Source organism: Onychostoma macrolepis, chromosome 23 (assembly GCF_012432095.1).
Source record: "Onychostoma macrolepis isolate SWU-2019 chromosome 23, ASM1243209v1, whole genome shotgun sequence".
NCBI lineage: Eukaryota > Metazoa > Chordata > Actinopteri > Cypriniformes > Cyprinidae > Onychostoma > Onychostoma macrolepis.
In genome coordinates, this window is record NC_081177.1 from 16,527,454 (window position 1) to 16,548,472 (window position 21,019).

The 21,019-nt window shown below is 36.5% G+C and overlaps 1 protein-coding gene across 19 annotated transcripts in view; it reads right to left on the minus strand.

Annotated features, from left to right (window-relative positions):
* Nucleotides 1-366: 366 nt before the first annotated feature.
* rap1gapa (RAP1 GTPase activating protein a) overlaps nucleotides 367-21,019 on the minus strand; it is a 104,758-nt gene continuing 84,105 nt past the window's right edge. For 14 of the 19 annotated variants that reach the window (XM_058763450.1, XM_058763451.1, XM_058763449.1 and 11 more), the window contains 19 exons: nucleotides 20,369-20,472; nucleotides 17,159-17,237; nucleotides 16,880-16,933; nucleotides 16,562-16,645; nucleotides 15,509-15,609; nucleotides 14,240-14,369; nucleotides 12,496-12,651; nucleotides 12,335-12,406; nucleotides 11,646-11,732; nucleotides 11,302-11,442; nucleotides 9,652-9,870; nucleotides 6,835-6,912; nucleotides 4,772-4,881; nucleotides 3,578-3,697; nucleotides 2,170-2,308; nucleotides 1,856-1,967; nucleotides 1,652-1,743; nucleotides 1,349-1,393; nucleotides 367-500 (listed from right to left, as the gene is read on the minus strand). In XM_058763450.1, the coding sequence (XP_058619433.1) occupies nucleotides 1,385-1,393; nucleotides 1,652-1,743; nucleotides 1,856-1,967; nucleotides 2,170-2,308; nucleotides 3,578-3,697; nucleotides 4,772-4,881; nucleotides 6,835-6,912; nucleotides 9,652-9,870; nucleotides 11,302-11,442; nucleotides 11,646-11,732; nucleotides 12,335-12,406; nucleotides 12,496-12,651; nucleotides 14,240-14,369; nucleotides 15,509-15,609; nucleotides 16,562-16,645; nucleotides 16,880-16,933; nucleotides 17,159-17,237; nucleotides 20,369-20,472 (1,887 nt within the window). In that variant the 3' untranslated portion in view covers nucleotides 367-500; nucleotides 1,349-1,384. Of the gene's footprint in view, nucleotides 501-1,348; nucleotides 1,394-1,651; nucleotides 1,744-1,855; nucleotides 1,968-2,169; nucleotides 2,309-3,577; nucleotides 3,698-3,725; nucleotides 4,235-4,771; nucleotides 4,882-6,834; nucleotides 6,913-9,651; nucleotides 9,871-11,301; nucleotides 11,443-11,645; nucleotides 11,733-12,334; nucleotides 12,407-12,495; nucleotides 12,652-14,239; nucleotides 14,370-15,508; nucleotides 15,610-16,561; nucleotides 16,646-16,879; nucleotides 16,934-17,158; nucleotides 17,238-20,368; nucleotides 20,473-21,019 lie in introns of those variants that run through there. The other 5 variants (XM_058763442.1, XM_058763455.1, XM_058763447.1 and 2 more) reach the window with 5 other exon arrangements.

The following is a 21,019-nucleotide window of genomic DNA, read 5'->3' on the forward strand; positions in this document are numbered from 1 at the left end:
CCTCGAGACCGTAGTGCCTCCCATTTGTCATTTTAGGTTTCAGAAGGATGCTCTTTCCCTGTTGCAGAGTCCACCATTTGGGACAGGGCTAAAAAGCTTTCGTCGTGCAAGCAGATGAAATGTTCTATAGGAGACAAACTTCACAGAATTTAATTTCAGCACAGTGTTAGGACCTCAAATAACCTGCTAGTTTAGCCACTCACCAGAACAGTGGCGTGTCAGTAGATGCTGCTACAGAGGAGGTTCTCATTCATTTACTGATGTACTCACAAGGTGAGAAGGACAAGCCAGAAGGAGGGCCAATGCACAGTCTCTGGCTGCCTGTAACCAACTCCTCCCTGTTTCTGGTCAAGTCTGCGAGGGAAGTGAGTGTCCTGATGGAGGTATGGTCACATGATTGTGGTTCTGGGGCATGTACATCATCGTCATCCTCTTCTTCATCAAGTAACGGCATAAACTCCAGTTCTCCTTTTCTCTCTAAGGTGTTTCTAATGGAAATGCTGTTTGGACAATAAGGTTTGGAACAATAATCAGGTCGCTGACATTGCATTAGCATGAACAACAAATTAAAAATGTATAAGAGTTGTCACATACACTGCATAAACTAATTACACACATTATCAATGAAAATTAGCCATTTTGGTCAAAAATACAGTAATATTGTGAAATATTATAAGAATTACAACAGTTTCTGTTTGAATATATTTAAAAATGTAATTTAATCCTGTGTTGGCAAACTCCAGTCTTCAGTGTCACATGATCCTTCAGAAATCCTTTTAATATGCTGATTGGGAGTTCAAGAAACACTATCAATGTTGAATAATAATACTGTTTAATATTTTTTGTGGAGAAGTTCAAGTTGATACATTTTTGATAGAACATCTAAGGATTAATATTTATAGACATCACTGCTGAATAAAAGTATTAATTTCTTTAAAAAAAACTGACTGACAAATACATTGTGGGCTGCTGAGCAAAACACAATACATTTGAAAGGTTCAGGTGCTGAGGTTGCATTTACCAAAAATTATTCATAATTTCTGGCATATTTTGAAAACACTAACAATATCTCAAAACGTTTTCCATCATTCAAGTAGAAAAAAGTTATGTGGTCTATCTTTTGTAAGTTTTCCCGAAATGTATTATTTCATTCAGCCTTAAAAAATAGCATGATTCATATGTAAATTATATAAAATATGCACCACTTTTATGCACTGGTCATATACTTGCAGAACTTTAAAAGGTTGTCTTAATATTATAATATAGGCTATACAAAATACTAGATTATGAGTTCACATCTTCAGTTGATGAAAGAAAATGAATTCAGTCATGGTTCAGTATATCTAACCTGTTGATGGATGTCCAGGCAGTCAAGCAGGAGGGGCTAGCAGTTCTGCACAGATGCACACACAGCAACAGTTACAACAGACAGACAGAAATAAAAGGCACACACTCACCCAATAACTGAGTAATGAAGCTGCCATCCTTTATGTGCAAACTGTGTGCATAATATATACACTGCTGTTCAAAAGTTTGGAGTCAATAAGATTTTTTTATGTTTTTGAAAAGGTTATTAACAGTTGCTTTAACTTTACACTAAAACAGGTACTATTAAATTCACTATGTTTAGACTAGGCTAGTAAAGACTCACAGATGTGGACTTGTGGTCATGCGGTCGCTCAAGTTTGATGCGGATGTCTGTACGGTTCTGCTCCTGGTTCTTTCCACCATCTGTTTTCCCGGCTGGAAACATAAGAACATTTATTTAATAGATAAATAGATAATAGATAAAGCTACACCACTACACAAAGATGTTTTATTTTTTATAAATATGTTAAGGGTGTGAGTCTCTTACCAGGTGAGCTCCCCCTGCTGGTTGTACTGGCAGTGCTCATGTTGTCCTCCAGCCATGTGCTGTATGTGAACGAGTCTCGTTTATGAGGAGTATCTGCTGATGACAGACTCTCCTGAATGGGACAAATACAACAAATTGCTCTAGCAGACATACTGACAAAACATATGAAATTTGTCTTAGTGTTTTTTTTTTTTTTAAATGGTAGTCTGTGCTGTGAACATGTTTGTGCCAAAGACAGTTTGCATGCAATGACTGTGTTGTTTCTAGAGATGTTCATTACTTGAATGTGTTGATGATAAATGCGCTGTTCTCACCATGCCAGTGTCATAGTCCTCTGTGGCCTCTGTGGTTTCATTCTCCTCTACTACACTAGCAAAGCTGCTTGCGTTAGAGGAGGAGCGGGACAGGTCATGAGCCTCAGGAATGGAGGGAGCCCGGCAGTAGATGCTTGAGCTACGCACACATACATACATACAAAACCATGTTCTTAATGCCTTCATCTGTAACAAGCAACTCCCATAGTTCTTGCTGTCAGATCGCTTGCATCCAACAAAACGCACATCCAGGGTTTAGTAGCAAACCCTATCAATCACCAAATATGAGCAATAACTGACAATGTCCAGCAGTGAACATTTTTTTTCAGCAATTTTTTTCTCCGTCATTATCATGTAATTTTCACCTCAAATTAAGGAAGTGATGGTAATTTAAAAAAAAAAAAAAAAAATCTCCATGTTTTGTATAATTGAAAAAACAGCCTTTTTGGACACCACACACCATAAAAAATTCTACCTTTTTATTTATCATCTCAAACTTGCTCTTCATTAACACAGGTGTCTAAGCAAGAACGGAATTTTTAGATTATCTATAGAGATTTTATATATATTATACTGTATACATTTTACTTACACACACACACACAACTCTGTAGAGCTATCTTTGTGAGGACATACATTGACACAATGCAATCTCTAGCTCCTTACCCTAACCCTAACCTTCAGAACTAAGTGCCTCACCCAAACCCTTACCCTAAACCTACCCTTTACCCAATTATAACCTGACCCCTAAAACCAAGTCTTGACCCTCAAACAGGCCTTTAAAGGGGTCTCAGAAAGTGAGGACCGGCCAAAATGTCCTCACTTTACAAGATTGTCCTCACTCCGATGGTCTAAAACTCAAACCGGCCCTCACAAAGATAGCTGTACAAGTGCACACACACACACACACAAAGAGTATCATACTGCTTGATCACTGCATGATCACTCACTACATGTAAGATTTTTGGAACATAACCAGTCCATCAGTACTGGCAATTTCAATTTTCAAAAATAAATCACTGTGTTTACATCATTCTCACACAACATTTGAAGTATTCAAATTAAATATGAAACGTTTATTAAAATGAAAGATGTTTATTTAACTATTTAAATATTATAATAATTTATATTGTATCTATATTTTATTATACTTTATCTTTTTCGTAGATTAAGATAGATCTGGGTTTGGGACAAAATTAAAACAATATAATATACACATTAAAATACATTTGAAAATAAGCAAAAATAAACAAAGGCATAGTAGAAAGTTTCAAAAACAATTTGAACAAATCTTAACGCAAAAAGCTGAAATCAACCCTTGAGACATAAAAGCACAAGGTTTAAGGCTCACTGAAATATGTGAACAAATCAAATCAATCATCACTCAGGATAATGCTTTTGACTTTACCTGTTCTTGGTGATGAGGACCTCAGGAGAGCTCTGATTGGAGGAGTTTTCAGACTTGGGGTCCTGGGAGGCGTGGCCACTGTCAGGAGTCTTCTGTGTGCTGGGGGAGCACTCTCTACTGCTGCAGACACACACACACACACTTTCACCATCAGAGGGCAGCATAAGCATTGTGTTTGAAACTACACGTCAAAGGTGAGGCGACAGTCTAAGCTCAACTGCAGTCTACTCAGAGTTAGGTTAGGTTAGATACAACAGTGCATGCCAATTCACATCACTATACTGAAACACATGAATTCGGAGAAACACCAATCAAAGGGCCTGTAAGTACTACAGCACATACAACAAAGGCCAGCTCATGCAAAATCAGTAAAACAGACATTGATTGGCTGAAAAATTAGCAGACCACCAATCAGTTAGCATGCTGATTTTGCATGTGTGACCAGTTTAATAATGTGCTAAAGGCCATAATTCATAGCATTTCAGATGCATTGCTATGGCCAGGTGAGGAAAGCAGCTACTCTATGGTTATAGAGGTGGCATTCTATGGTGGCATTTATACTTGGAGGGATCCACGGTGAGCCTCCCATTCTTGAGAGTGACGCTGGGTAGAGAGAGACAGAGCACTGTCCTGTCCTCTGACAACAGAGCGGCAATTCTTCACCAAACACATAAACACACACAAAAGGAGTGTAAAATTCAATGTAATATTACACTTTATGTTCTGCCTATAACTCTTTTATTTTATATTAAGTATTGTATTGTTTTTGCATGTACAGTGCATGATCAATAAATGTACGATTTTTGAGATATAACCATTCCGTCTAACCAGTACTAACATTGTCAATAATATCTCTCTCAAACTGGCCTGAGCCATAATGTGATTGCTATTTTTGAGCCCTGCTCTTTCTCGAACACACACACATACTCTACCATTCAAAAGTTTGGATTTATTTTTATTTCATTTTATATGTTTCTCACCAAGGCTGCGTTTATTTGATCAAAACAATCAAATTAAAATTGAAATCAAATTAAACATTTCTGAGCCCAAACTTTTGAATTGTAGTGCATATATGAATTTCACAGAAAATCTTGCTTCTGAAAGCAGGTTTGAGCACAAGGGTGCCCGAATCTGTCACATTGAAATTGTCATGCTTCACAATAGCAGCTTCTGAAGTTTCCTCCTCCCCTTTACCTCTTCTCCTGGACCTCCTGGATGTTCTCAATGCCAATTGCACTGCTACGTCGAGAGCTGAAAGGTCCTGACTTTTTCCTAGTTGGGCTTTTTCCCGGAATGATCAAAGACTGTAGGAGAGAACAAGAAGGTCCGTGAGTCAAGGATTCATACAGAAACACCTTGACACTTTGATGGTCACCATGTGGTCTCAAAGGAATCTTTAAGGATAATACGTCCTCTATAGGTCAGGTCTATGTTATACCACTTGCAATTGTAGTCTATTTATTTCTTTTATCTGTGGCGTGCTCCAGTCTTTTTGAGAACAAAAGACACTGTTTCGTAGCTTGACTGGCAGGGTGGATGTGAAGTGTGCGCTTGAGGGTTTTGGCCTGAACTGAGAGATGAAAGATGGGAGCAGGATCTCCTGAGCATCATTGGGCGGCTGTGCTCTCGCTGGGGACACTTTGTTCTCTTCAAGCCTGAGCGCTGGGATTTTACAGCTACTGCTTTATGACTTCAAATGAAAGGCCTTCAAAAAAGGCTTTTATCTAAAATGGCTTCAAAGGCTTCGGAAAGACTCTCTGTTGCCTTTTTCCTTTGTGTTTCTATGCCATTAGCTCGCAAAGAGTGTACAATTATCAGACGAGGGGATAGAAATACACTGAATAGTACATACTACACAACAAGAAGTGACGTAGGACATTAAAAACGTAGCAGAGCTATGCATTGCACGCAGGAAGTGATGCTGGAAGGGGAGCTATGATGAAATCTGTGACTTTTCACCATGAACATTAAATACTGAAACAATGCTGCTGAACGTAGATGAATCTATATAGATGTACATGGGTCATTTAAAAAGAACTGTGGTAGAGGATATAAAAGTGTGCAATATGACTCTAACTGAACAATTCTTGCTGTCAATGTTGCTTATGTTCAATAGGAATATGGCCTGTTTAGTAAGACTGGATATTATGGCATGAATATCTGCTGTTAAAATGATGGATGCACAATATATGTTTCATATCAGTTATCGGCCAATATTAAAGATATTTTATTGTTATTGGCCGATATTGGATATTTAATTGTGCATGCCCATTTCCTCTGCTTTTACAGTTGAACTTCGCCATCATGTAAAGCTCATTTAAAGTTAATCTTTGCAACATACTAATAATTTATGAATTAATAATAACTTAACACTTTAAATGAAATACTTGGTTAAATTAATCTCAAAATGAATATCCATTTTTCAGACAGCACATTATTATTTTGTGGTGCCTAAATTCACTTTAGCTTTTAAAATGACTGATTTTAAGCAAAATAATTTATCGGTTATCGGCCACACTTTATTACTGGGGGGGAAAAAAGTGAAAATACAATGTAAAAATTTAAATGAAATAAAACAGAAATTAGAATGTTAGATGTAGACGTGTAGATGTATTCAGGGTAAAATGCCATATTTAATTGAAAACAATTAAAAACATTGCTGTGAAGAATAGACCAATGCTAATTTTGCTATTATTTTTATATTTCATGTATGTTTTAGTAATTTTGCTGTGTTGCCTTTTTATTATCTTTTGTTTTATATATATGTAGATAGTTTTTATTCATTTTTAGTTTAGTTTTAGTATATCAATTAAGTTAATTGAAATTTGAAACTAAATGAAATTTTAATTTATTTATTTTGATTAATTTAAACTGGGTGGGTGTATAGCTGGTGGCAATCATTCTGTTAACAAAACATAAAAAAATAAACCTCATTTCTAAAAAATGTAAGTAAAACTTAAAGGAAGTAAAACAAATTAAACTGGATGCACATCCATTTCTCAGCCTCGTTTTTCTTTGTGTAAAATTAAATATGGCATCAGCCCTTAATATGAATTTCCATAATCTAATTTTATATTATGATCAGTGAATAATTGAATAATTTTATATTATATATAATATTATACATAATATAATAATTTTATATTATGATCAGAAAAAAGGGCTTTAGCTGACTGTAACTGCAGCTGTATGTTGTAAAAGTCATGCGGTGAGAACAAATGATGCATATGAGAGAGGAGTGAGAGTTATACATGAACCTCTTCTATGGTTCCTATTCCTATGGCACTGCCACGCCGTCCATATTTACTGGGACTTTTGCCTGGGACAAGCAATGACTGCACAGAGCCCACAGAGAAAGAGAGAGAGAACGAGAGAAATCATGAGTCCATGCAGCAGGTTATGTGTTATACAAACAAAATAGCCTACAAACATCTGCTGGAGAGACAGTCATCAAAGCATGAACAGCAAGAAAGAAGCTGTCATGAACACAACAGAGTAACCACACAAGGAAAAAAGGGCCGGAGGAACCTCAGCAGGTACGGGGACCTGTGAAGGACAAGAAAGCTGAAGTAGGAGCACATAGCACACAATTGGTGACATTGGGACAGTTGACATTTGAACAGTTTAACAGTAAGTCAGGTTAGTCAGACAAGGAAGTTCATATATATCATGCTGTTAAATAAACATTTATGCATTATTTTGGTAACTGAGCTCTGTTTAATTGGACCAGGTGTTATGTTAAACTTGCAAAAATGCAAACTATGCATACTCATAGTTATATCATAGATCAGTGGCTCTCAACTGGCCTGTTGAAGCCAATCCATTTTCATATCAGGGTCCCACATGTGGAAAAATGCTAAAATAATAAAATAAAATAAAATAAAATTTACAAATTTCCAGTTTGTTATTTTGCATAATGTTGGACCTAAGCACCTTACAGTTTCAATCTGACTTTATGGAAGTTTTTATTTACAATAAAATTAAATTGCACAAAAACTAAAATAAAATACAAAAAAAAAAAGTAAATATTAAAATAAAAAACTGAATTTACAAAACTGTTACTTTTACTATCCAGTTTATGTTACTAATTTTGCATATTGTTGGACCTATGCAAGTTTCAGTGTAAATTAAAATGTGTTTTTATTTACTTGTTTACGATAAATAATTTTGGTAAGTCTTCAGTTGTCACTTGACATGCAATATAATGGGTCCTGCAGCAAAACCAGTTGATAACCACTGTCACAGAGGACCTTAGATCACTCTCAATGGCCCTGATTGTTCTGACTTAATCACCATAAGGGGGTGAATCAATACACCATTTCTAATTTTACACTCATTTCACCATTAAAATGTTGGTCTTTGTTCTTCATTGCATAACCTCTGTGAAGGCCATTTGACTGACATGGCATATGATAGCGCTATAAATAACAGAAACATTAACTGTGACAGAGGCATGGCTCAGTAACTCTGAAGTCTGTTCCAGTGCGAGTCCCTGTGGGGAAAGTGGGATTTCACTCGACTCATATGAGTTGTGCTCACGAGGGGCGCTGGCATGACTTAGCATGGCTCTCAGTGTGTGATAGTCCCCAGGGCAAGAAGCAGCACTATAACAGCCGCTGCGCTTGATGGAGCAAGAGCTGGCTGGCCGGCCGGAGGACGCTGTCTCTGCACTTAAGCTGTGCAAGCATTATACTTACCAACAGGACACCTGCATATTAAAACATAAGCGCAGCAGAATCTATTCAACATGCACACACATAAATATGTAACTCTCCCAGCAGGTTCTTACGCGGTGCTGATGTGTGTCTGATACTGTGGGGGATGTGGTAAGGTCAAAACATTCACAACCATCTTTATACTAACACTGCTGCAGGCCGCCTTATCCTACTTCAAAATCAGATAATATTCATTCCTGAGAGACACTGCAAGGAAAATAACAAAATAATTTCTCACATGACCCCTTGTAGATCTGACAGCATTTTATTCCCTCATGAGCAACATGCAACACATTCCAGACTACTTTATGTCATGCACCCCTCAGAAGACCTCATCTTCACCATAACCAACACACACACCTCCTGTGATTATTATGGGGGTTAAAGGAATAACAGTCTTCTCTGGGGAAAGCGCAAATTCATATAACATGCTTTTGGGTCAATGACATATTTATACAGTAAAAGTGAAACAGTAAACAATAAAGAAAAAGAAAACAGTTTTAAAAATCGAGTTTAAAACATTTGTGTCAAGTTCTGATGGATGGATTTGAAAAACTAAAATTATAATAATATCATTATTATATCATAATAATATCATTTTTGAAATAAAATTGTCTGAAAAAATGTCATGTGACAAATGCCATGCAATCATCATTATTTTCAAAAGGTTTTTAAATATATTTTTCAAGGTAGTACTATTTTTAAAAGAATATTACAAATTATTTAATAAAATTTATATATATATATATATATATATATATATATATATATATATATATATATATATATATATATATAATGTCATAACTTCATGTCATATATATACTGTATATCTATATATGTATGCATGCCAAATTACCTAAGGTTTTTTCCCTTAATTTCTATTTTTGTTCTAAAAAATATCAAAATTTATTTTAATACAGAAATTATAAACAGACTTATCATAGAAGAGATGTATTGAAGTCAATTAATCTATTAATTACATTTCTAATGTACTTTAGAATAAATGAATAGATAGGAACTTCATGTCATTGACCCTTTTAATTCAGGAAATCCTGACTGTAGAGCAGCGAACATGAGCAAGACCAGTGCATTTAAGTGACCCTTTCAAGAAACGTTCTTGAGGAAAACTATAAAAGGTCCAGTGAATAAGATCAGTGGCTGCAGAGATGACATACAAAAAGCATGATGGGAATTGGAATGGGGAATGGGGAATGGGAATGATTAATCATGAATTATTTCATCTTCGTTGTGTTGTTTTGTTCTCACTTTGGCAACTCAGAGGATCTGTGCGTGTGCTTAACTCTCAGTGTAGTCAGGAATTAGTGAAGTATGTGTAACCAGGACTGGGGTTTTTACCTCAAAGTGGAGGGAAGTGAGGGGACTAGCATAGTTTGGCCCATTGGAAAGCCAGTAGGGCGGGGGGTTACTTACTATCCCAGGGGATTTGGGGGTCTCTGGTGAGTGGTGGTTGTTGTTGTTGTGGGTGAAACTGCCGCTGTGACTATTGGAGACTGTGTACTTCCTGATATTGAGGCCCATGGTGTCCAGAGACTGGCTCCTGCTGCGGATCACCCGCTATAGCACAGGGAGAGATGAGGAGGAGACACGGTGAGCAGCGGCAGGTCAGCGAGGGCCAATGGAGTGGGTCTGAAGCCAATGAATCAAGTAGCTAAAACGACCCGAGCAACACCTGAGCGAAGAGTGCAGTTTTGTTCGTAAAAGAAAAAAGCAAGTGGGCGGAGGGAGGACAGATGACATGAAGCTAGCAGAGAGCTTGGCTACTCACGATTGAAGCTTGCAACCATTAGAGGGCAGAACTGCCTGAGTGTTAATGGATATTGATTAAACATCACGCACTGAAGTGCTGCCCGATTTCATGGGAAAATCCCACAATGCCATAACCACAGATGAGCTGTGTCTATGCTAATGATTTCGGCTATTGACAGCTGCTGATGAAAATTGTGTGAATAAGTGGTTGCGGAAGCAAATATAATAGGTTAAAAGACAGATAATGAAAATGATTTATGAGAAGTTATTGATTTTTCATGTCTGGATGACCACAATCAATGCGTGAACACCACAATCAATGCGTGAACACCACTGAACACCTTCAGTTATAAACCCGGCTGCCACGCACATACAAATGTTCTGTCTGTAATGAATTATAGCTATGGAAAATTCAGTCTACTTGAAAGATAACCTCTATATACTCGTCTGGCATAATGCCTTGTATGTCTTGTATGATTAATCACGTACTACTGATTCATTTGCAAAGTATTTCAGGAAGCAAAACACTGTAGAGCATAAGATAAATCTCATGAGTGCATCTATGCTCGACAATGTGCTAATAGGATATAATTAGTGTTAATTATGGTAATGATTAATTTAATTTAGGTACCATCGGTTACATCACTTGGCAGCTGGAGTCATAAAGACACCGCTATCTAAATCCCAAGAGAGAAAAAAATGCTACTGTTCATAAAGAATAACAGCAGCAAGATAAAAAAGACTAGTCTGAACCAGAGTTATTATCACTAACAAAAACCATAAAACTGTTAACTGACATAAAATATAAAAAACTTAAACTTATTTTATTTCAGCTAGTTTCTAAGGCTGAATTAATTTTTGTTTTGTTTAAACCTAAACTAAATAAAAACTAATAAATAACTAATACTAAATAGACAAATTAAAAAGGAAACTAATAAAAATGACAAAACAACAAGATTTCTAAAACTTTAACTAAAATGAAAACAGAAAAATAAAATAAAATCAAAAATATTATATTATTATACAAATATAATAGTATATAAAGACAGTAAAATAACACTGCTCTGAATGAACAACTCATCTCATGTCAGGAAAAGATTTCTGACCACAAACCAAATCCACCCCGTCCAGCATTCACACACAAGCCACAGCAATGCTTCACAAACATCCCCATCCTCCTCTATTCTGGACGTAAGTGCCCTCTCAGAGACCCCAGAGCCCTGTGTCCTTGTGGATTACCTTGAAAGACTCAAAGAAGCCCCCTCCCCCTCCTCCTCCATTCTCCAGTTTGTCCTCCTCTCCTCCCAGCCCCATCATAGCCTGACTGTTGATGTGCAGCTCCTCGTACAGCGTCTCCAGCAGAGCAGACCGGGTACGCTCCTGGTGATAAAAGTGGGATAGCATCCTTGTATTTAGACATAGAATACATTTGATACATAGTAAACTAATGCTAATTTATTTTAGGACATTTACATGTATGCATTTGTTAGTCACAAAATACATTTGATTAATACATTGCATTTAAAACCATAACCTTGGTGTTGCATATGAGCACTGATTTCTGACAACTTAATGACACTCACCTCTAATTTGGCAAATTTTTCAGCTTTGTAACAAGCGTATTCAGCATTGATTAGCTTGGTAAACAAGAATTCATGAAACTCTGGGCCCTGAGAGAGGCAGGAAGATGCAGAAGGAGAACAAATGAGAGAGATACAGGTGGATGGAGAGGAACAATTGTTTTTTTTTTCTTTACATATAATACCATTTAAAAGATTATTATTATTATTTTTTTTTTAGCAGGAATCCATTAAATTGATCACAAGTAATTGTAAAGGCATTAAAATATTAAAAAATTATATTTCAAACAAATGCCATTCTTTTGAACTTTATAGTCCTCCACATAAATATTAAGCAGCACAACTGTTATTAACATTGAAAATAATAATGATAAATGTTGCTGAAATGCACAGCAATAAATTGTGAAATCGCAGGAATAAATTTCAAATGTAATACTGTTTCACAATATTACAGTTTCTACAGTATTTTTAATCAAATAATTGCAGCCTTTAATAAAATCTTACTGATCCAAAACATTTGAAATGAAAAGAATTGTATTAAGCAGATACTTTTTTCCCTGAAATGCCACTTAAAGAGCATTTACGGTATATATTTCATCAGTGCATTCCTTAGGACCTGAACCCATGACCCTGACGTTGCTAGTGCAATGCATAAATACTCCACTTCCATTTATTTAGATTCATCTACTCACTTTCTTAAAAATGGCTGGGTTGGGGAGGGGTGGTCCGAAGAAGGGGACATCATCTCTCGCTGTTACTGAAACCTGGACAATGACAAATGCATGTATCACTTACTGACTCGCAGAGTAGTGTTACAGAAGCGCTAGATTGCAGTAATACTGTGATGATGTACCTTGTACAGGACGTTGTCAGAACAGGCATTTCCAACTTGCACCACTACATAAGCATGCAGGAAGTTGGAGGCAATCATGTCTGGCACAAATGGAGTGTTCTCGTCTTGAAACACGATGGCCACAATGTCGTTTCCTATATGCCTCTTCCTTTGTAGCTGTGATAACAAAACAAGAGAGTTCACTTTTATAATTTTTCATTTAAATGTAACAGTAACATTAGCACTTTCATCAAACTCAAATACTATACAGCTGTTAAAGTGAGATTTCATTGGCATAATTTAAAATGTATTAGCAGCTTTCAAGCCAAAGAAGAATAAAAAAGTGGGTCCTGGATGCTGATTGGTCAAAACAGTGTTGCAGTCTACTAAAATAGAAACTATAGTAATGTATGATGCAAAACACTTGTTCACAATAGTTTTATAAAAAGCCAATTATTAATGTTTATTTAACCTACATACAGTTAAAATGTTTGGGGGCTATAAGAATATTTTAATGTTTTTGAAACAATTCTCTTAAGACTACATATGCATTTATTTGGCCAAAAATACAAATAAATTAAAATATTTTATTTTAATATTTTATTATATTATTAAAATGTAATTTATTCCTTTGGTGGAAAAGCTGAATTTTCTTCCGTGTCACATGATTCTTCAGAAATCATTCAAATATTTTTTCAGGATTCTTTAATGAATAGTAAGTTTAAAATAACAGCGTTGATTTGAAATATAAATCTTTTGCAACATTACTGTCAGTTTTGGTCAATTTAATGTGCATTTGATGACTAAAAGTATTAATTTACAAACCTTTGAACAGTAGTGTATACTGCTAAAGAATAACAAGACATAATAAATTAGCTTTAAAAATGTTGTTTTAATGAAAATTCATGTCTTTAATATTTTTATCATGCTATTATATAAAATCACTAAGGCACTTATGCAGAATATGTGCTATAATCTGAATATCCATTGCATATTATGCCTTTTATACATGAATATATTCAAATCATAGCGCAACATCTTGCACTTAATTACTTAGGAATGAAATGAGCCAGTCCAAACATTTTTGATGTAATAAACAAACCCACAGTTGCGATGAGTGTCGTTAAAAACGCTCTTCTGGCAGACATCTGATGATAAATTCCATTAATTTTTGAGGGTTTAATTTATGTGTCAATGATGCCATGTGCTGAAGTTGTTTTTCACAACATGTCTCAACAGATGGCTGGCAAGGGCAAACACAGAGGTTGCAGCCGCTCATTTAAACATGGACATCAGTTCACCAACTCGATCTGCTGTCAACCTCCAATCACTGCAGAGTGTGTGTGTGCACACATGACAGTCAGAGAGAGAGGAGCGCGCTTCATGTGTTCTAAATGTAGAAGATTCCCTGAGGAGTGAGCTCTAAAAACACTCTTCCTCAGAGGACACAGCGCTGCCAGTGAAGGTGCAGAATAAAGGTCACTTTGTGAGTCAACAATCATCTGCCAGCACATCAGCAGTGTGTGGCTGCAGAAAACAGCATCTGCCCCAGTGCTAAGGAATGGATTTCTCTCCTTCTGTCAATCCAGATGGCTCATACCTATGTGGCTTGTTATTTTATTTTGCATCAGGACATTATGTACTATCAGGGACAACTGATTATATTTTGTTCCACAGTTGTATTGATTATAGGATCTAGAAGCAGGGAAAACACATGTGCTATGAGTGACCCTCTCACTGTCTGAACCCACAGCATTGTGAGTACCTGCTGTGTATCGCCCTCTGTGAAAGGCAGCTTAGTTGACACGTGGAACATGATCTCCTTGTTGTGGAAATTGTGGTACACAGATTCAGAGCCTGTCTGTCCATGTGTCACGTCCAATCCTCCACGAAACCTACAGAAGAAAGCATATTCAAGGATTCTGCTGTCAAACATGAAGGATATCGTTAGCATTAACAAAGACAATGAATCCTAGTTTTGTAGCAAAACTTTATCATATGGATATCTTTGTAAAGGTTACATAAAAAAAAATTGCTAAATGGTTTGCAACGATATTTCTGCACAAAACTTGTGTTCTATTATTCAGTAACCACTCACAATCTATGGAGGACTAGGAGAGCCACATAAAAATAAAAAGTAAGGAATACATTATTAATTTAATTTAAAAAATGTGAAAAGGATAAGAAAATCTATTGGTTTTAAACATGTCTACAGTATTTATTTGTCAATTTAAAAGATAATTTATTATTTATTGTTAGATTTCACTATATAAACATTAATTACACCAACATATATTTAATTTTATGACCATTTAAAAGTGATTCATTTACATCTTTATTTTTAATTATTTTGTAAATAATTATTAATAAATGAATTAAATGAATAACATAAATTAAATTACATTCCTTTATTTTTTAAGTGGCTTACCTTGTTCTATACTGTTTTATTTTATTATGTATTTATTTATTTTTATATGATTAGTATATACTATTAGTAATTTACTAATTATTACATTTTAATTGTATGTTAAGTTTTAGAAATTTGTTAAATGCTTTTATCATTTTTATTAATTTTTGTTTTTTCATTAAATATTTCTATTTAGCATTAATTTACTTCTATTTTAGTTCTAGTAATTTTATACTTGAACTTAAACATTTTATTTGAGTTAGTTGCCAAGGCAACATTTTAAGTTTATTTCAGTAATATGTATTAATATATTAATATTATCATTATTTTAGTAACATTTTTATTTTTTCATCTTTATTTCAATTAACAAAATAATTTTTAATAGTTTTAATAATAATAACACAGGCTTGATAATAATAACACTTCTTGTGTGATTTGGAGGAGCTATAACAGAGCTATAAGAAAGTGCAGTTCATTCTTAGTGAAATCTCTCCTCAGAAGTGCACAAATACAAACACCAACATCCAAAGCTTATATTTTAATTAATTCATGCGGTTAAACATTTCATCTAGCGCGTCTACATCTTGCTTGTGCCGTATTGAGAGAGAGTAAGAGAGAGAGTGTTACCCTTTGAAGTCATGGAGCTCGATTTTCTGTCCCAGAAACTCTAAAAACTCCACCAAAGCAGGACTCTCCTCGCTATTCCCAAACAACTCCTCCTCTGAGGTCTACACAGATAAAAACACATAAAAAGCTTAAAAGTTTCAAACAAACATTTGTATTGTGCCCTTGGAAGCAGACACAATAAGCCTTCAGGTACAAGAAAAGGTCAACATAACACAGAAGCCTCATGCATTATCATTACTTCAATTACTGAACAAAATCACAAAGTAGTTCAGTCTTTCATTCATCACAAAAACAAGAACACATAATGACGGCGCTTTATGTTACAGCACAAAGTCCGACATTCAACAAACCCCATATGAAACGAACCCACAGACAAAAAAACAAGAACATCTTGATGAGGACAAAAGCAAACTCTAAAATTAGCAAACCTAAATGGCTCATCATGAGTCAATTAGCTTGATGAAAATGCAAATTGTTCCTCTGAATAAACATTGTCTCCCATTTAGAGTCAAGGAGGGCAAGCGGAAGTTTTAAGGGCTGATCCATAAGGTGCGTTTCAGACATGAGAACGTCCCATTAATTAAGGGCCTCGGTGTTCGTGCTGCCCACATTGGAAAGGTTGAGTGTGTAAACACCAATCCGTGAGATGAAGAGGCTATTCAAGCGCATCTCGCAGCCTCTGCTGTCATGCTAATACGCTAAGGGCGTTGCTGGCAAGCGTCCTCGAAGAACCTCTCAGGCACCTCTCACTCTCGGCGGCCTTAAAGGTCAAGGATCTGTCTTAATGCAATCAAAGCTCTCCTCTGGGAACAATAGCCTCATGATTTTAATAAAAGACAAATGAAGACAACGGCTTGATTGTTGTCTAAGCAGAGGAGCCATTGTGAGGTCGAGAGGAGGAAGGACTACTTTGTTTAAAAAAAAGGTGTTGTTCTAAATAAAGATGAATTATGATGGTGAGTTACAGCACCAATTCATCTCTGTGCATCGGCTAAATGAGAGGAAAACGGTTGTGAAGAAGCTAACGGAGACAAGGCTTCCCATGCGTCTCACCTGTCCAAACTTCTGATAAATGACTCCAAACTTGAAGTTGTTGCTTATGACGTGTTCGTCGAAAGTGACGATGAGCCTGGAGGCCTGTGGGAGAGTAGACGTTTTCAATAGCATGATGAATGTCCTTTAGGTACTGCTTTGTCAACATTGCAAACCCAAAGAGACGATGAGCATTACTTTTGCAGAAACTAGCATATTTCCCAGTGCCACACTTTAATTAACCAGAACAAATGATTTAGGATTATGTGTTAGTGAGTTAAGCGTATCACTTTGGTGCAGGTGGGTCATGCAAAAAGATTGATTGTAATTGTTGTGTACCTTTGGGTAAAGCACCGGGAAAAATCGGTCCACATTCACCTCTTCACAGACAAGCTGATGATAACGAAAAGAGAAAACACATATTGATTCGTTCCTCATTCTCATCTGATCTTGCAAAAGTGATGCAACACTACGGTCATCTGTCCAGGCAGGACAGAACAGGCTCATGGGAGAGTGAGACAATCAGTCATGTCACTCGGAGAAAAGTGTGATGAATTGGAGGGCCTGAAAACAATAGTGCTGACCCCTTCACCCCCTCCGCACTTGATTCACTCTCACCTTGGCCATCTGGACAATGTTGGGGAATTCGGTCAGACAAGATATTGGAATCACGTCGTGATATGTTTTCATTTTTGTTCTGTAAAAAAGGGAAAGACATTTGTAGACATAAGATGAATGACATAATATGCATCATGTATCGTTTTGAATATATATATATATATATATATATATATATATATATATATATATATATATATATACACACACACACACACACACACACACAGTGGGTACGGAAAGTATTCAGACCCCTTAAATTTTCACTCTTTATTATATTGCAGCCATTTGATAAAATCATTTACACACAGCACCCCATATTGACAGAAAAACACAGAATTGTTGACATTTTTGCAGATTTATTAAAAAAGAAAAACTGAAATATCACATGGTCCTAAGTATTCAGACCCTTTGCTCAGTATTTAGTAGAAGCACCCTTTTGATCTAATACAGCCATGAGTCTTTTGGGAAAGATGCAACAAGTTTTTCACACCTGGATTTGGGGATCCTCTGCCATTCCTCCTTGCAGATCCTCTCCAGTTCTGTCAGGTTGGATGGTAAAAGTTGGTGGACAGCCATTTTAGGTCTCTCCAGAGATGCTCAATTGGGTTTAAGTCAGGGCTCTGGCTGGGCCATTCAAGAACAGTCACGGAGTTGTTGTGAAGCCACTCCTTCGTTATTTTAGCTGTGTGCTTAGGGTCATTGTCTTGTTGGAAGGTAAACCTTCGCCCAGTCTGAGGTCCTGAGCACTCTGGAGAAGGTTTTCGTCCAGGATATCCCTGTACTTGGCCGCATTCATCTTTCCCTCGATTGCAACCAGTCGTCCTGTCCCTGCAGCTGAAAAACACCCCACAGCATGATGCTGCCACCACCATGCTTCACTGTTGGGACTGTATTGGACAGGTGATGAGCAGTGCCTGGTTTTCCACACATACCGCTTAGAATTAAGGCCAAAAGTTCTATCTTGGTCTCATCAGACCAGAGAATCTTATTCAGGTGTTTTTTAGCAAACTCCATGCGGGCTTTCATGTGTCTTGCACTGAGGAGAGGCTTCCGTCGGGCCACTCTGCCATAAAGCCCCGACTGGTGGAGGGCTGCAGTGATGGTTGACTTTCTACAACTTTCTCCCATCTCCCGACTGCATCTCTGGAGCTCAGCCACAGTGATCTTTGGGTTCTTCTTTACCTCTCTCACCAAGGCTCTTCTCCCCGATAGCTCAGTTTGGCGGACGGCCAGCTCTAGGAAGGGTTCTGGTCGTCCCAAACGCCTTCCATTTAAGGATTATGGAGGCCACTGTGCTCTTAGGAACCTTAAGTGCAGCAGAAATTTTTTGTAACCTTGGCCAGATCTGTGCCTTGCCACAATTCTGTCTCTGAGCTCTTCAGGCAGTTCCTTTGACCTCATGATTCTCATTTGCTCTGACATGCACTGTGAGCTGTAAGGTCTTATATAGACAGGTGTGTGGCTTTCCTAATCAAGTCCAATCAGTATAATCAAACACAGCCGGACTCAAATGAAGGTGTAGAACCATCTCAAGGATGATCAGAAGAAATGGACAGCACCTGAGTTAAATATATGAGTGTCACAGCAAAGGGTCTGAATACTTAGGACCATGTGATATTTCAGTTTTTCTTTTTTAATAAATCTGCAAAAATGTCAACAATTCTGTGTTTTTCTGTCAATATGGGGTTCTGTGTGTACATTAATGAGGAAAAAACAAATAACTTAAATGATTTTAGCAAATGGCTGCAATATAACAAAGAGTGAAAAATTTAAGAGGGTCTGAATACTTTCCGTACCCACTGTATATATAATATATATGCATACACTTTTCCTAACCCAATGACAAAATTTATTTTATATGACATAATAGCTAAATTTAAATGAAAAACATGATACATTTAAATATTGTTTTATATATAATATGTAATATATTATATGTAATATATAATATATATGCAATATGTATTTGTAAATATGAGCAAAGTTGGCTGTGAAAATAAATCTGCGTAGTTTATCCTTTTGATCTTTCACTCTAAAGTTCACAAAATTCTAACCTTTCATTGAAGTAAAACAATGGAAAGTGGGGGATCTCATTGTGAAATAAATGTTTTCTCTAGTTCACGTTGGCCAAGATTATTGGCACCCAAACATTGCAATGTCCTTTTCCCAAGATAACATCTCTTGAGTTTTCTCCTATAATGCCTTTCTATTTTGTGAAGCTCAACAATCTTTTTCTACACATCAGAACTATATTTTTTGGTTTTACTCTGGGCACTAAGGGAATGACTAAGGAAACTTGGCCTTTGTGTTCCTCATATTATAATCTTGTGGAACAGGAAGTCATGGTTGGACGATTTCATGCTCTTAGTCACCCTGGTGTGCTAAAAAAAATGTAAATATAAATGGGAATATACTTCAGAGATACGTTACTCATAAGAATTTATAGGGGTGCCAATAATTGTGGCCAACATGCATTGGAGAATTCTTTTTATATATACGGTACACATATATATATATATATATATATATATATATATATATATATATATATATAGTTTTAAACTTAGTTTCACATATATTCTCTGAAAACAAGATTTATTATCATTCTCAGTTTTGCTTCGCTTCAGTAATGCATTAAAAATACACATACATCCTCATCCCTGGCAGCTCAAAAACAACAACAAAAAAGTTTCTAGTGGAATTAAAGCACAACATGGCCCAGACCTACAACAGTAACACTTATTAACAGTTTTCAGATCAGTGTCATTGTGGCATCATTAAATGTGTCACATGGATTTGATAACAGGAACATCCTGCTGTCTTCCTCCACCCACACACATTGCCCTATATTGTCCATCTGGTGCCTAATGCGGAAACGAGGGTGGCGTGTACATTTGGCCTGTTTAATCTGTGAGAAAAGAGGTTTTATTATGGGTCCCAGGAAACATTCACAGTTGTCAAGGAATAGATATCAGTGTGCTCTGTTTAATGTCCACAATAAAAGCCAAATCTCAAAACAAAGTAGTGAAACTGTGCCAGACACTAAGCCCTTCATTAGCTGCCCTCATCTACACGATAGAGACGTTTGGCAGGACACAAGGCCAGGAGACAAGTGATTCGAGAAAAGAAAATAAGACATGACAGCGGGGGAAGCAATCTAGAATGGATTGAGAATAAAAAGCAGTATTAAAAGAGAGAAGGTCACACCTGAGCATGAGACGGAGATGCTCTTGGTCCCCGATAACATCATATTTCATGGAGAACACCAGGTGGCCCAGGGCACTGTCCACTGTATAGTAATTAAAGTGTTCCTAATGAAGGAGCAGAAGGCGAAGCTGTGAGCGCTCATTCATCTTCACACTTGCAAACTCATATCAGTTTTCAGTCCCAACACTCCCCCACAGATCTAAGGGCTAACCGACCACTTCTTTATGCACATTAGTCTAATTTATAATGGACATTAGATGTGAATACATTAAGCCTATTGAAGCTAAAGCCTAATAAATCTTCATTATGTCTGCCTGCTGCAGTGTCACATTGGCCTATGTAATTAGGTTACATTTGTTAACAATTACATTATTAAAACTTATTCAAATGGATGGGCTGAAGGTGATTTCAATCTGAATGTTCAGCTTTTCTATGCATTTTCAACATTTTATATTTAAGGTCTTCTGCAGACATATTGTTCACTAATTATCTTTATCTCTAGTGGACTGTTTTGGGCAAATCATTGAGTTGAATCCGAGTACCTAAACATTCTGATTAGTCAATGAATCTTTCAGACCAGTTTGTGAACTGATTCACTGAAAAGTTCTGACTCAAAGCTTGATCGTGAATTTGAGATTTCTACTTTTCAAA